The sequence below is a fragment of the Oncorhynchus kisutch genome, linkage group LG1 (assembly GCF_002021735.2).
Source record: "Oncorhynchus kisutch isolate 150728-3 linkage group LG1, Okis_V2, whole genome shotgun sequence".
In the NCBI taxonomy this organism is placed as follows: domain Eukaryota; kingdom Metazoa; phylum Chordata; class Actinopteri; order Salmoniformes; family Salmonidae; genus Oncorhynchus; species Oncorhynchus kisutch.
Window position 1 is genome coordinate 75,189,204 of NC_034174.2, and position 13,824 is coordinate 75,203,027.

Genomic DNA, 13,824 nt, shown 5'->3' on the forward strand with positions numbered 1-13,824 from the left:
TTTCTGTGATGCAAAGTGTCAGCTATATACAGTTGAAGTTTATATGCACTTAGGTTGGAGTCATTAAAACAAATTTCTTGTTATTAACAAACTATAGTTTTGGCAAGTCGGTTAGGACATCTACTTTGTGCATGACACAAGTAATTTTTCCAACAATTGTTTACAGACAGATTATTTCACTTATAAATCACTGTATCACAATTCCAGTGGGTCAGAAGTTTACATACACGAAGTTGACTGTGCCTTTAAACAGCTTGGAATATTCCAGAAAATTATGTCATGGCTTTAGAAGCTTCTGATAGGCTAATTGACATAATTTGAGTCAATTGGAGGTGTATCTGTGGATGTATTTCAAGTCCTACCTTCAAACGCAGTGCCGCTTTGCTTGATATCATGGGAAAATCTAAAGAAATCAGCCAAGACCTCAGCCAAAAACAATTGTAAGCCTCCACAAGTCTGCTTCATCCTTGGGAGCAATTTCCAAACACCTGAAGATACCATGTTCATCTGTACAAACAATAGTACACAAGTATAAACACCATTGGACCACACAGCTGTGATACCGCTCAGGATGGAGAAGTGTTCTGTCTCCTAGAGATAAACGTACTTTGGTGCGAAAAGTGCAAATCAATCCCAGAACAACAGCAAAGGACCTTATGAAGATGCTGGAGGAAACGGGTACAAAAGTATCTATATCCACAGTAAAACTAGTCCTATATCGACATAACCTGAAATGCCACTCAGCAAGGAAGAAGCCACTGCTCCAAAACCGCCATAAAAAAACGACTACAGTTTGCAACTGCACATGGGGACAAAGATTGTACTTTTTGGAGAAATGTCCTTTGGTCTGATAAAACAAAAATAGAACTGTTTGGCCATGATGACCATCGTTATGTTTGGAGGAAAAGGGGGGAGGTTTGCAAGCCGAAGAACCATCCCTACCGTGAAGCACGGGGGTGGCAGCATCATGTTGTGCTGGTGCTTTGCTGCAGGAGGGACTGGTGCACTTCACAAATTATATGGCATAATGGGGAAGGAAAATTACGTGGATATATTGAAGCAACATCTCAAGACATCAGTCAGGAAGTTAAAGCTTGGTCGCAAATGGGTCTTCCAAATGGACAATGACCCCAAGCATACTTCCAAAGTTGTGGCAAAATGGCTTAAGGACAACAAAAACACAGTATTGGAGTGGCCATCACAAAGCCCTGACCTCAATCCTATAGAAAAGTTTTGGGCAGAACTGAAAAAGTGTGTGTGAGCAAGAAGGCCTACAAACCTGACTCAGTTACACCAGCTCTTTCAGGAGGAATGGGCCAAAATTCACCCAACTTATTGTGGGAAGCTTGTGGAAGGCTACCTGAAATGTTTGACCCAAGTTTAACAATTTAAAGGCAATGCTACCAAATACTAATTGAGTGTATGTAAACTTCTGACCCACTGGGAATGTGATGAAAGAATTAAAAGCTGAAATAAATAATTCTCTCTACTATTATTCTGACATTTCACATTCTTAAAATAAAGTGGAGATCCTAATTGACCTAAGGCAGGGAATTTTTACTCAGATTAAATGTCAGGAATTGTGAAAAACGGAGTTTAAATGTATTTGCCTAAGGTGTATGTAAACTTCTGACTTCAACTGTACAATACATTTCTATCTCGAACTTTATAGAATGCTCAATTTAGAACAGATATACTTTTCATTCAGTGCAATCTTTTCAGGTCTATACAATACATTTCTATCTGTCAGTTGTGGCCTCTCCTTTCCTGGAGCCAGGTACGCAGCTAGCTGAGTGTGCGGTGTGTGGGAGGGGCTGTGGAGAATAAAAAACAAAAGCCACCCAACCTACAGTGGCTCCTTCTCTACCTGTGGGCGGCCAATTCTTTGCTCATATCACCGTCGTCAACATGCATTGAGGAAGAAGAAAGAAGACGTCAACCATGGGCAAATCTCGTTGAGCGTCATGAGCCGGACTTGATACAAAGAAACATGAGGTATGTGTCAATTAAAGCTGGAGTTTGTTTGTAGACATTGCGACATTATTTTGAGGGTGTGTATTAGTTATATTTCACGCTATTATGATCCAGTCATATGGGATAACACTGAACGTCATCAAATATATTTCCCGGTTGTAGATTATGTTACTGGATGTGGGCAAACTTTAGTTCCAGCATATGCCAGCCCAGTGCTAACACGCCTTATTCAAATAAACCGACTGAAGCCACAATGATGACCGGTGTTTTAGTGCTGGGGTGTAACAACAGCCAGCACACCTAGTAACTAGAGCGGTGCTGGATATCCATGGTCTAGGGGTGGGCAATTCCCGTCCTCGAGGGCCTGATTGGTGTCACAGTTTTGCCCCAACCCCAGCTAACACAACTGACTCCAATAATCACCTAATCATGATCCTCAGTTTAGAATGCAATGTGATGAATCAGGTGTGCTTTCTAGAGATGGAGAAAGTGTGACACCAATCAGGCCTCCCAGGACTGGAATTGCCCACCCCTGGACTTCTAACACTTGTCTGTCTTTATACGATTTAATTATGTGATTGTCAGACAGCAAAGGAATAGTTATTGTAGTCTAACCACACCACCAGTACACCAGACGCAATTGTCTTCGTAACAAACTCTTACACAAAGGGCAAAGCAAACCGTGGTCATGTAATATAGCCTACTCTTGGTGCTTTCAAGACACCTGATAACATGACCCTGCTGCAACAGATGCCGCGTTCAAAACTGGTAACTCGAAGAAAAATAGTTCCCAGTTCTGAACATGGCATCTGTTGCAGCAGTGTCATGTTATCTCTAATTTCTTTCCTTATATAGCTTATCAATGTGTCTGATCATGCACCAATGACCAGTGACCATCTATAACTACTGTATGTTGCACCAGAGAGAGCTACTGTGAAAACCTCACCTTTGATTTCATGCTGTTCAACTGCACATAACACAATGCCACTTCTCTTTTAAGCAGGCTATATATTTTCATTGATAATAACTGCAGACATGCACATGTCACTTGGTCTTATAGAGGTATAGTATATGAGAGAATAATAAAAAATATGAATATTCATCTTAATGATATATTCATGTTTGCTGTGTAAGGGGTGATTTCAAGAAATGTTTATACATTCAAATGGTACTTCTGTACAACAGTGTGGCAAGAACCATTGCCCCTCTCACTCTTTCTATCCTTTCTCTCTTCATCAGCCCAGCTCTGATGCAATCCTGTACAGCCCTTTCTGGAAGGCTGTATAGAAGACCCTGTTTTCTATTCATCCTGGTGGCAGTGGCTGTCTCCGTGACCTACACCACCTTCACCTTGAATTGGTGGAACGACCCACAGCGACCCTCGGTAATCAGTCACACTGGAAAGACTCCTGATGAAGATCAGGTCAACCCGCGTGTCTTGACCAATCGGAATGGTGTCCAATGGGAGGATCCTGGGCGGTACCACGTGGCATACCCGCGGGGGTACAAATTCATAATGGATGAGCCGGAGAAGTGTCGGACCGGGAATCAGGCCCCGTTCCTGGTGCTGATGGCCCCCGTGGCGCCTGGTAACCCTACTGGAAATTTCACAGAAGATTAACACATTCTGTTTGCAATTCTAACATGATCCATTGCATGTGAAGTGATAACTTGATTCCAATACATTTTAAATGTATGTAGGAACTAAAAATGCAATTCAAACCTGCTTTAATTTTCAGGTGTTTGTGAAAGCCGACTGGAAGAAATTGTTACAGTAAAATGTGTTATTGTGTAATTATTGTATTTCCAACACGTTTTTAACATGTACATTTCCGGTAGGTAACCTGGCCTCCCGGGACGCCATCCGCAGGACGTGGGGTAATGAGACCCTGGTGCAGGGGAAGAAGGTACAGACGCTATTCATGCTAGGACTTCCTGGAGGACCAGGTGCCCAGGAGCTGCAGGAGAAGGTTGGTCTTGAATGTTTTAGCTTTTTTTAGTATTTTTTTAAAGTGCGTTGGGCTTGTTAATATTGAAATAGTTTGATTTGAGTTGATTCTGATCTGATTCGAAGGTGAACCAGGAGAGCCGGACGCACCACGACCTTCTCCAGAGCGACTTCAAGGACACCTACCATAACCTGACCATCAAGACCATGGTGATCCTCGAGTGGCTCGTCTCGCAGTGCCCTGAGGCCTCCTACGCCATGAAGATTGACTCAGACGTGTTCCTCAACGTCCAGAACCTTGTCTCCATGCTGGTCAGCCCTGACACTCCCAAACAGAACTACATGACCGGTCTAGTCTGGTGGCACAGCCCGGTGCTGAGAAACCCCAACAATAAGTTCTTCCTGCCTTATGAGGTGATGGCTGAGTCGGAGTATCCTCCGTACCCTCTGGGGTTTGGCTACATCATGTCCATGGACCTCCCCAAGAAGATCATGGGGGTAACTCCACAGATCAAGGTATGTTGATCTTCTATATTTTGCTAAGCAAATGTTTCTATGTATGGGACTTAAATCATTCTTATTTCTTCTTTATTTCTCTCATTCATTGGTAACACTTTATTATGTAGCATTCACAAAGCATGTCATTATTTAATTAATCCTGCAATTCATTCATCCATCCATTTAATTAATTAATTTCATTCAAGCCCATCTACATCGAGGATGCCTACCTGGGGATGTGTCTGAAGCGACTGGGCATCTCCCCCACCAATCCTCCCAGCAAGTCGCTCTTTGACGTCAACCCCATCTACAGCTACGGACGCTGCAAACTGTCCACCGTGGTTGCTGTGACGACGACCAACGTGAGCCAGCTGCTGAGGTACTGGCAGGACTACACAAGGCCCGGCCCGCCGTGCTGAGAGGGTAATCGCCACAGCAACCATTGCTTCTTCCTGTTTGGAAAACGGAATTCATGAAGACACTTCCTGTATGTTTCCCTTCCTGGAGATGTTGAATTGGAACTTTGGGTAAGAGACATTGGCTCTTGCATAAGAGACATCTGTTCACTCTTGTTGGGAGATCCATAGGTTGTTTGGTATTTTGCTAATGTATACCTCAACCCCTCCCTTTACATTGACTGTGGTGCAGTGAAGGTGGATAGGTTTTGGAGACAGCTTATTGGGCCTGTCTCAATACCTTTCAACTGTCACATGCTGCAACAAAAACAGCCCAAGCTGCATATTTGTATAATACCTGAGAGCCTTAAGACTGGATCCTATCAGATCTGCGCTAGCCGACACCCGCATAGTGGTTGTATTGGTGGTGTCGGAGGTGGCACTGTCAAATCCACAAGCGGCTCCAGGCATTATACCTAAAGTGGACATTGCCATTGGCTGACATATATTGTGTTATTTTATGGTTGGTTATGATCAACCTACCACACAAGGCAATAGCCTACGTGTCAACAGTATGTTTATGTCATATAGTCCCGTTGAGAAATTTGTAGTTACTTGTTTTGGGTAAAAAACACTTGTCCATTAAAATAACATCAAATTGATCAGAAATACAGTGTAGACATTGTTGTAAATGACTCATGTAGCTGGAAACGGCTGATTTGTAATGGAATATCTACATAGGTGTACAGAGGCCCATTATCACAGGGATGCAAACTAGTCGCCTTCTGGCAAAATTTGCTGTTTTGAATCCAAAATAGGTGACCTACGTGATTTGTGTAGATCCGATGAGAGAAGGTGTGTGTGTGTGTGGTGTGTGTGTGTGTGTGTGGTTGGGGTTGGATCACTACTGGCTGTAAGCGAACGAGTGACGCGCGTTTGGCGAAATACTGGCTGTATCCAAGGCTCAGCCAATCGTTTACGTAACAGAATGCAGCACAGCAAGCGACTGAAGAGAGAACCAATTTGCTAGTTACAGCCAGTGTTGCCAACTTAGCGACTTCGTCGCTATATTTAGCGAGTATTCAGACCCCTCTAGCAACACGATTTTAAAATATTGACTAGCGACAAAACTAGCTACTTTTTCTGGTGTTATTGGAGACTCTGACGTGAAAGAACATATCATTCTTACTCTTCTCAACGAGCAGCGGGTGCTGCTGTGGGCCCCACCCCAGTTCCAAAGCACTCACTGGCGGCCCAGTCCTCGCTCCCAGCTGCAGTCAGAGCAGGAGATGTTCACCCCTCCGCGTCCAGACTGCAAATGAACAGCGCATGTGGGAAGCTGCCGCTGGCTGATCCCGCCCTGAATGTAAGCCAGGGCGGGATCAGCCAGCGGCAGCTTCCCACATGCGCTGTTCATTTGCACAGCTGTATGTAAAATGTTCTATGTCAAAAAGAAATCATTGCATTTGACTCATACAGCCTCAGTCACTTATTCACCTTGTCTACTGTGTGTGTGCCTCTCTGTGACATAAGCTAAACATCTAGCTGGCTAGCTCATAATGTCTGTCTAAACTGTACACTCAAAAATACAGAAAGGAGTGGGAATTAAACCCTGAATTCAAAGGCTGGTTGAAGCCGTTTATTGGAGATGATACGCGGACATCCTGCCTGTATTGTCAGGCTGACTTCTACGCCAAACTTCGTGATGTAAAAGAACATGACAACTCAAAAGGCAAAGCTTAAGTTCCATCCAAAACAAGCTGACATTAATGGTTAAAATAAATGGACTCCGGCAACCATGGCATCAGCTGTCGCTGAACACTGTTCCATGCTGGCATGTGATCACATTGGAGAAGCATGTAGAGCTGCTTTCTCAGACTCCACTGTTACCCACTTCAAAATGCTCAAATGATTAATGGTGTTCTAGCACCATACTTTCTTGGTTGCAGATGTGGGTGACCAGATGTAGGTGACCATCGTTTCAGCCTCCTGAGTCCACGGATGTACGTGTCTAAGTACCTGGGGGTTGTGATAAGGTAGTTTAGGCAGACAATTGTATCAACATTTCTGGGGCTTGTTGAGTTGGAGGGAGGAGATGCCAAATCTATTTCCCGTGCTGTTGTGGCTTTCCTCAGTTATCTTAAAGAGAAACTCCTGGGGATAGGGACTGACAATGCCTCTTATGACGGGGATTAACAATGGGGTCCATAAAGTGCTGAAGGGGAGTATGGCATCAAATATCTGGTTCTTATTCGCTGTGTGTGCCACTCTCTGCAGCTTGCTGTAAGTCATGCTTCCAATGACACCATCCCCCGTAGTGTGGAGTACTTGGTACGAGAGACTTAACTGGTCCAGTGTCTCCAAAGCGCAGGGAGGCCTACAAGGCCATATGAGACCCACTGCGGGGAGAAACCTTTACAGATAACCAAGGTGTGTGCCACACGTTGGCTCTCCATTGAACCTGCGGTTTCACGCATTTTGGACCAGTGGGAGGAGATTAGACTGTATTTCGCAGTCACCAAGTCCAGTGAACACTGCTACATGGCTGAGGGTTTATACTCCATGTACAGTGATCCTCAACATATTATATCTGACTTTTTTTGAAGTCAGTGCTGGGTGAGTGATAAGAGAATTATGTTCTCCAGGTACATAACCCAATTTAATTATATTACTCAGGCTGCAAACCAGAATTTGTAAGATCCTGGTGGAATGAAACAGAGGAGGCCCAGCTAAAGTAGTTAAATGTTTATTTACGGAATGTTCAAAGTAAAGAATACAATTCATTTTATACTGACTTCACACACAAACGTCCTGCTGCGCACACACGGTCTGTCTCACTACCCAGCCGACAGAGATGGTGACCTTGTCCTTGAGATGTACTCCCAGTTCTCTCCCAAATCTCTAGTCAGGTCGGCACCAAGCTCAGACAGTCTGTGTTTAAAATACCATAAAGACATATTGTTTTCCCTTAATTCTGACTAGGACTACACATTTATTGATTTTTATACATTCTAATCAATTCCATACAATTATGTTTCAGGGCAGAATATTCTAATCATTCAATTAACAGACAATTCTCACCTATCAGTGAGGTACAGTAGTGCTGGGTGAGGTACAGTAGTGCTGGGTGAGAGCAAGTAGATCCTCTTAAGCTTCTTGACAGCTTGGTCAGCCTGATCAAGTCTGTGACCAGCAGGGTGCTGAATCCACTGGCAAATGTTGATGTACTCAAAGAGCCAATAGATGGACACATCAGTCCCAAACCGTACCTTGGTTACCTTTATGAGTTCAAAGGCAGCTGAGCTCCACCTTGTGCCTGAGGATGAAAACAATGTCAGAAAGTGGTATGTAGCCTTCACCATCTCCCTCACTAATGAGTTGAGGGTGAGACTGCCACACAACATCGAAGAGTACATGTCAGTTTTCAATGTGGAGGAAACTCTAAAGCACAATAAGAGCCCTGGAGAAATAGAAAACATAGCCAAGCTCCTTTGCTACTCCCCTGCAGAGATAGACAAGAATCCCCAGCAATAGCGTGCCATCCATCTTAGTAAATGGAATGAGACAAAAAACAAAACAGAGCTTCTGGAGTGAGATTTGGACGTTCAGGGATGCAGCTGATATCAACCCGTTTCAAGGACTTGCCATGGCTGCTGTGTCTGATGTCCTTGCCACACTCGAATGCTGAAGTCCAGAGAGTATTCAGCCAGATTAGTGTGGTAAAAAAAGCAAACTTAGAAATCGGATGTCCTTGCAGACCCTTAACTCCATCCTGTACATTCGATATGGACTGAAGCTGTCTGGTGAGGCTATGAGCACCCGCTGCCTGATAATGTTTTGCATCTTTTTGGCTCATCAGCTGCTTACTCATTTACGTCAGCTCCCTCAGTTGCTGAACCTTCCATAGAGAGCCTTGTCCAAAAAGACGATGACCCACTCTTTCTGTGAGCCAGTACAGCCTGTGTGTGTGGAGGGGGGGGTCTGGAAAAAAACTACTTCACCTGAATTAGGGCCAGACTAGTTACCATAATTCTCACATGAACAATCTAAATGGACCAGCAATGGCAATGTAGATTGTATGTATAAAAATAACAATAATTGTATGGTTATAAATGTTCATGTTTTACTGTAACTTGTTGTAGGCTCCAAAGTGGAGCATAAGGTTAAAAACCAAACTAAAATAAATAATTAACTAAATACCTCCGCCAGAGTGTCTCTTTTGGGTCACTTTTGCCAGTCCCAAGTCCGGATAAAGGAGGGTTAGAATTGTGACATAAAAAAAGAGAATCGACAGAAGAGTTCATTTGTAGTTCTAAACATATTTAGGTGGTTTTTTCACTGTCTTTCCCACAACGTTATTCCTCTCCTACAGCGTCCATCACAATTACATGCACATGGAATTTCGGTGATGACATCATTTTGCGACTTTTAGGACAGCCAATAGCTACTTTCCTTACTGAGGCGCTGGCAACTCTGGTTACAGCATCCGCACGTGCTCTGGAAAGACCGCAGTTACAGCAACACATCCCCTGAACGAAAACAGAGGTAATGTTAGGTGAGAAGCCTGATGACCACGGGGATGAAGTGTACTTCATGAGCTGTAACTGAAAAACAGGCATTTGGAAAGTTTGAGGTGAGGGAGAAAGTGTGGCAGAACAAGTAATGTTGAGCAACATTAGCCAACTCATCTGATCAAATAATTGAGTTTATGGTGTGAAAATTGGCTTGCTAATGAAGTCAGACAGCTAATGTCACTGTCACGCCCTGACCTTAGTTCTCTTTGCTTTCTTTATCATTTTGATTAGGTCAGGGTGTGACAAGGGTGGTTTGTTTCGTTTTTGTATTGTCTAGGGGGTTTATGTCTATGGTTGCCTAGATTGGTTCTCAGAGGCAGCTGTTTATCGTTGTTACACACACCTCTATGAAGAGGGAACACAACACCCTCCTACAACTGAACTCTCAGTGAAGTGAAAGAGGTATGGACTGTAGGTGCGAGTAAGGATTTACCAGGAATTGATTCCTTCACACGGTAATATGGGGAAAAGGTGCTGGACGGAACCAAAGCAAATCTCAAAGCCCCCTCTATCTTACCTGCCTAACCACTACTTACCTAATTTAGTACCACCTGGTGCCCCTAACCACTACTTACCTAATTTAGTACCACCTGGTGCCCCTAACCAAAATACAGGGTGTGTTCCGCCCAGGTCTTACCTAGTGTGCCTAGACAGTGAATATACTATGGGTATATGTAGGCCCGCGGGCCTCTTGCCTAAGCACTCCCTAGGTGCCTTCCCCTTCCCCCTGGGAACAAATGAAACAGGATAACCAACCATTTCAACAATCAAAACAGTGCATCCTATTGACACAAGACATACCCAACCAGCTCCCTCAGCAACAACATAGTACATACCAAATCACTTTTTGAGAAACAACCAACACTATATAACCCTCAGCTCCCTGAAAAACAACCCTCTCAGCAATTGAATTCTCTATATCAAAATCAATCTCCCCTGAGCAACAGAACACTGGTTTGTATACAGCTGTAAAAAGTGTTGGTAATTGACAGCAGCTGCGTTCTGACGAGAGGGCGGGGTCAGCTCTCCAATTAGCCATGGTGTCAACCAATCAGCTGCTTGAGGGGATTTCAGGAAGCCATCCTGAAACACACACCTAACAAACCACAACACAGAAACTTGGGAACTTAACAGTTGTCTCTGATTGGGGACCATATCTAGGTAGCCATATTCCTTGGGTGTTTCGTGGGTTATTATCTATGTATAGTTGCATTTCAGCACTCGTGTTTATAGCTTCACGTTTGTTTTGTTGTTTTGTATAGTTTAAGTGTTCTTTGTTTATTAAAAGAAGAATGTATGCTTATCACGCTGCGCCCTGGTCTCATGACGACGAACATGACAATACCCTGACTCTGCTTGCACAGAATGCAAGAGAAGTGACACAATTTCCCTAGTTAAAATAAATTCATGTTAGCAGGCAATATTAACTAAATATGCAGGTTTGAAAATATATACTTGTGTATTGATTTTAAGAAAGGCATTGATGTTAATGGTTAGGTACACATTGGTGCATCGACAGTGCTTTTTTTGTGAATGAGCTTGTTAAATCACCCGTTTGGCGAAGTAGGCTGTGATTCAATGATAAATTAACAGGCACCGAATCGATTATATGCAACGCAGGACAAGCTAAATAAACTAGTAATATCATCAACCATGTGTAGTTAACTAGTGATTGTTAAACAATAAAAAAATATAAGATCAGTTTAATGGTAGCTAGCACCTTACCTTGCCTCCTTGCTGCACTCGCATAACAGGTAGTCAGCCTGCCACTCAGTCTCCTCGTGGAGTGCAATGTAATTGGCCATGATCGTTGCCCAGAAATGCTGATTACCGATTGTTTTGAAAACTTGAAATCGGCCCTAATTAATCTGCCATTCCGATTTAATTGGTCGACCTCTAGATCTCATACAACGCTGTGTACAACTCCCTTCACAGAACAGCGCAAACTGTCTCTAACCAGAATAGAAAGAGGAGTGGGAGGCCTGGGTGCACCACTGAGCAAGAGGACAGGATTTGTGTCTAGTTTGAAAAACAGATGTCTCAAGTCCTCAACTGGCAGTTTCATTAAATAGTACCCACAAAACACCAGTCTCAATGTCAAAAGTGAAGAGGCGTCTCCGGGATGCTGGCCTTCTAGATAAGCCACCAGGATCTGACGATATTGCCACTCCTCTTTGCCACATCTTCAATTTAAACCTACTAGAAAGTGTGTGCCCTCAGGCCCGGAGGGAAGCTAGTCTGTTTCCAACCCTTAGTAAACTTCTGGATTTTTTTTTTGACCAGATACATTGCTATTTCACAGTAAAGAATTTGAAAACAGACTTTCAGCACACTTATAGGGAAGGACTCTGATCAAGCACAGCACTTACAAATGACTGATGATTGGCTGGGAGAAATTGATAAAATGATTGTGGGTACTGTCTTGTTAGACTTCAGTGCAGATTTTGGCAAGAACAGGTCAAATAAGCAGAGAAACAACAGTCCATCATTACTTTAAGCCATAAAGGTCAGTCAATCTGGAACATTTCAAGAACTTTGAAAGTTTCTTCAAGTGCAGTTGCAAAAACCATCAAGCGCTATGATTAAACTGCCTCTCATGAGGACCGCCACAGGAATGGAAGACCCAGAGTTACCTCTGCTGCAGAGGATAAGTTCATTAGAGTTACCAGCCTCAGATTGCAGCCCAAATAAATGCTTCACAAAGTTCAAGTAACAGACACATCTCAACATCAGCTGTTCAGAGACTGTGTGAATCAGGCCTTCATGGTCGAATTCCTGCAAAGAAACCACTACTAAAGGACACCAATAAGAAGAGACTTGTTTGGGCCAAGAAACACGAGCAATGGATATTAGACCGGTGGAAATCTGTCCTTTGGTCTGACGAGTCCAAATTTGAGATTTTTGGTTCCAACCGCCATGTCTTTGTGAGACGCAGACTAGGTGAACGGATGATCTCCGTTTGTGTGGTTCCCACCGTGAAGCATGGAGGAGGTGTGATGGAGTGGGGGTGGTGACACTATTTATTTCAAATTCAAGACACACTTAACCAGCATGGCTACCACAGCATTCTGCAGCAATATGCCATCCCATCTGGTTTGCGCTTAGTGGGACATCATTTGTTTTTCATCAAGACAATAACCCAACACACCTCCAGGCTGTGTAAGGGCTATTTGACCAAGAAGGAGAGCGATGGAGTGCTGCATCAGTTGACCTGGCCTCCACAATCACCCGACCTCAAGTCAATTGAGATGGTTGGGATGAGTTGGACCACAGAGTGAAGGGAAAGCAGTCAACAAGTGCTCAGCATATGTGGGAACTCCTTCAAAACTATTGGAAAAGCTTTCCAGGTGAAGCTGGTTGAGAGAATGCCAAGAGTGTGCAAAGCTGTCATCAAGGCAAAGGGGGGCTACTTTGAAGAATCTCAAACATCAAAATATATTTTATATTTAACACTTTATTTTTGGTTACTACATGATTCCATATGTGTTATTTAATAGTTTTGATGTCTTCACTATTATTCTAAAATATTGAAAATAGTAAAAATAAAGAAAAACCCTTGAATGACTAGATGTATCCAAACCTTTGACTGATACTGTACATAAGGTGTATCTTTTAGGAACCAAATGTGGGGTATTATGTATGCTACACTCAGATAAAAAGGGTTCTTAGGCTGTCCACATAGGAGAAAGCTTGAAGAACCCTTTTTGGTTCCAGATAAAACCCTTTCCACAGAGTTCTACATGGAACCCTGCAGGGTTCTTCTACCTGAAACCAAAATGTTTCTATGGAGAATTACCCTTCAGGGACTCTTTTTTTTTCTAAGAGTGTAGTTTTTACAGTAAAATAAAGGAATATAATGTTTTCATGTTTTGTGCTGAATACCAGAGGTATTCAACTCTGACCCTACGAGGTCCGGAGCTTGCTGTTTTTCTGTTCTACCTGATAAGTAACTGCACCCACCTGGTGTCCCAGGTCTAAATCAGTCCCTGATCAGAGGGGAATCACCCGCCTGGTATCCCAGGTCTAAAGCAGTCCCTGATCAGAGGGGAATCACCCGCCTGGTATCCCAGGTCTAAAGCAGTCCCTGATCAGAGGGGAATCACCCGCCTGGTAACCCAGGTCTAAATCAGTCCCTGATCAGAGGGGAATCACCCACCTGGTGTCCCAGGTCTAAATCGGTCCCTGATCAGAGGGGAATCACCCGCCTGGTGTCCCAGGTCTAAATCGGTCCCTGATCAGAGGGGAGGAATGAAAAAAACGCAGTGGAACTGGCTTCGAGGTCCAGAGTCTAGTATACTCTGGATTCTGACACATTATTGTGTAGTGAAAGTGCACCACCTAAAGGTAGCTGCCTGTCTTCATTATGCTATTTGATTCATTGTAAACACATTTACTAAGCATTTGTACCAGTGTAGTTTGGACCTCTTCTGTTTCA

The 13,824-nt window shown here is 43.5% G+C and overlaps 1 protein-coding gene and 1 long non-coding RNA gene across 2 annotated transcripts; one reads left to right on the top strand and one right to left on the bottom strand.

The window, feature by feature from the left end:
• The first annotated feature begins 1,821 nt into the window (after positions 1-1,821).
• LOC109883001 (beta-1,3-galactosyltransferase 2) lies at positions 1,822-5,491 on the top strand. Its single transcript, XM_031833318.1, has 5 exons — positions 1,822-1,995; positions 3,214-3,563; positions 3,814-3,944; positions 4,049-4,438; positions 4,627-5,491. The coding sequence occupies exons 1-5, from the start codon at positions 1,991-1,993 to the stop codon at positions 4,837-4,839; spliced, it is 1,089 nt and encodes a 362-aa protein (XP_031689178.1). The 5' UTR covers positions 1,822-1,990; the 3' UTR covers positions 4,840-5,491.
• A 2,054-nt stretch (positions 5,492-7,545) lies between these two features.
• Positions 7,546-9,910, bottom strand: LOC116375803 (uncharacterized). Its single transcript, XR_004211174.1, has 2 exons — positions 7,897-9,910; positions 7,546-7,746 (listed from the first exon to the last, which is right to left on the bottom strand). It is a non-coding gene; the product is annotated as an uncharacterized LOC116375803 (long non-coding RNA).
• Between the last annotated feature and the right edge of the window lie 3,914 nt (positions 9,911-13,824).

Bases quoted from the DNA above. Each gene is read 5' to 3' on its own strand.
- LOC109883001 (XM_031833318.1), top strand. The intron at 3,564-3,813 runs GTAACCCTACTG...CATTTCCGGTAG, and splicing joins GATGGCCCCCGTGGCGCCTG to GTAACCTGGCCTCCCGGGAC. The intron at 4,439-4,626 runs GTATGTTGATCT...ATTTCATTCAAG, and splicing joins GGGTAACTCCACAGATCAAG to CCCATCTACATCGAGGATGC.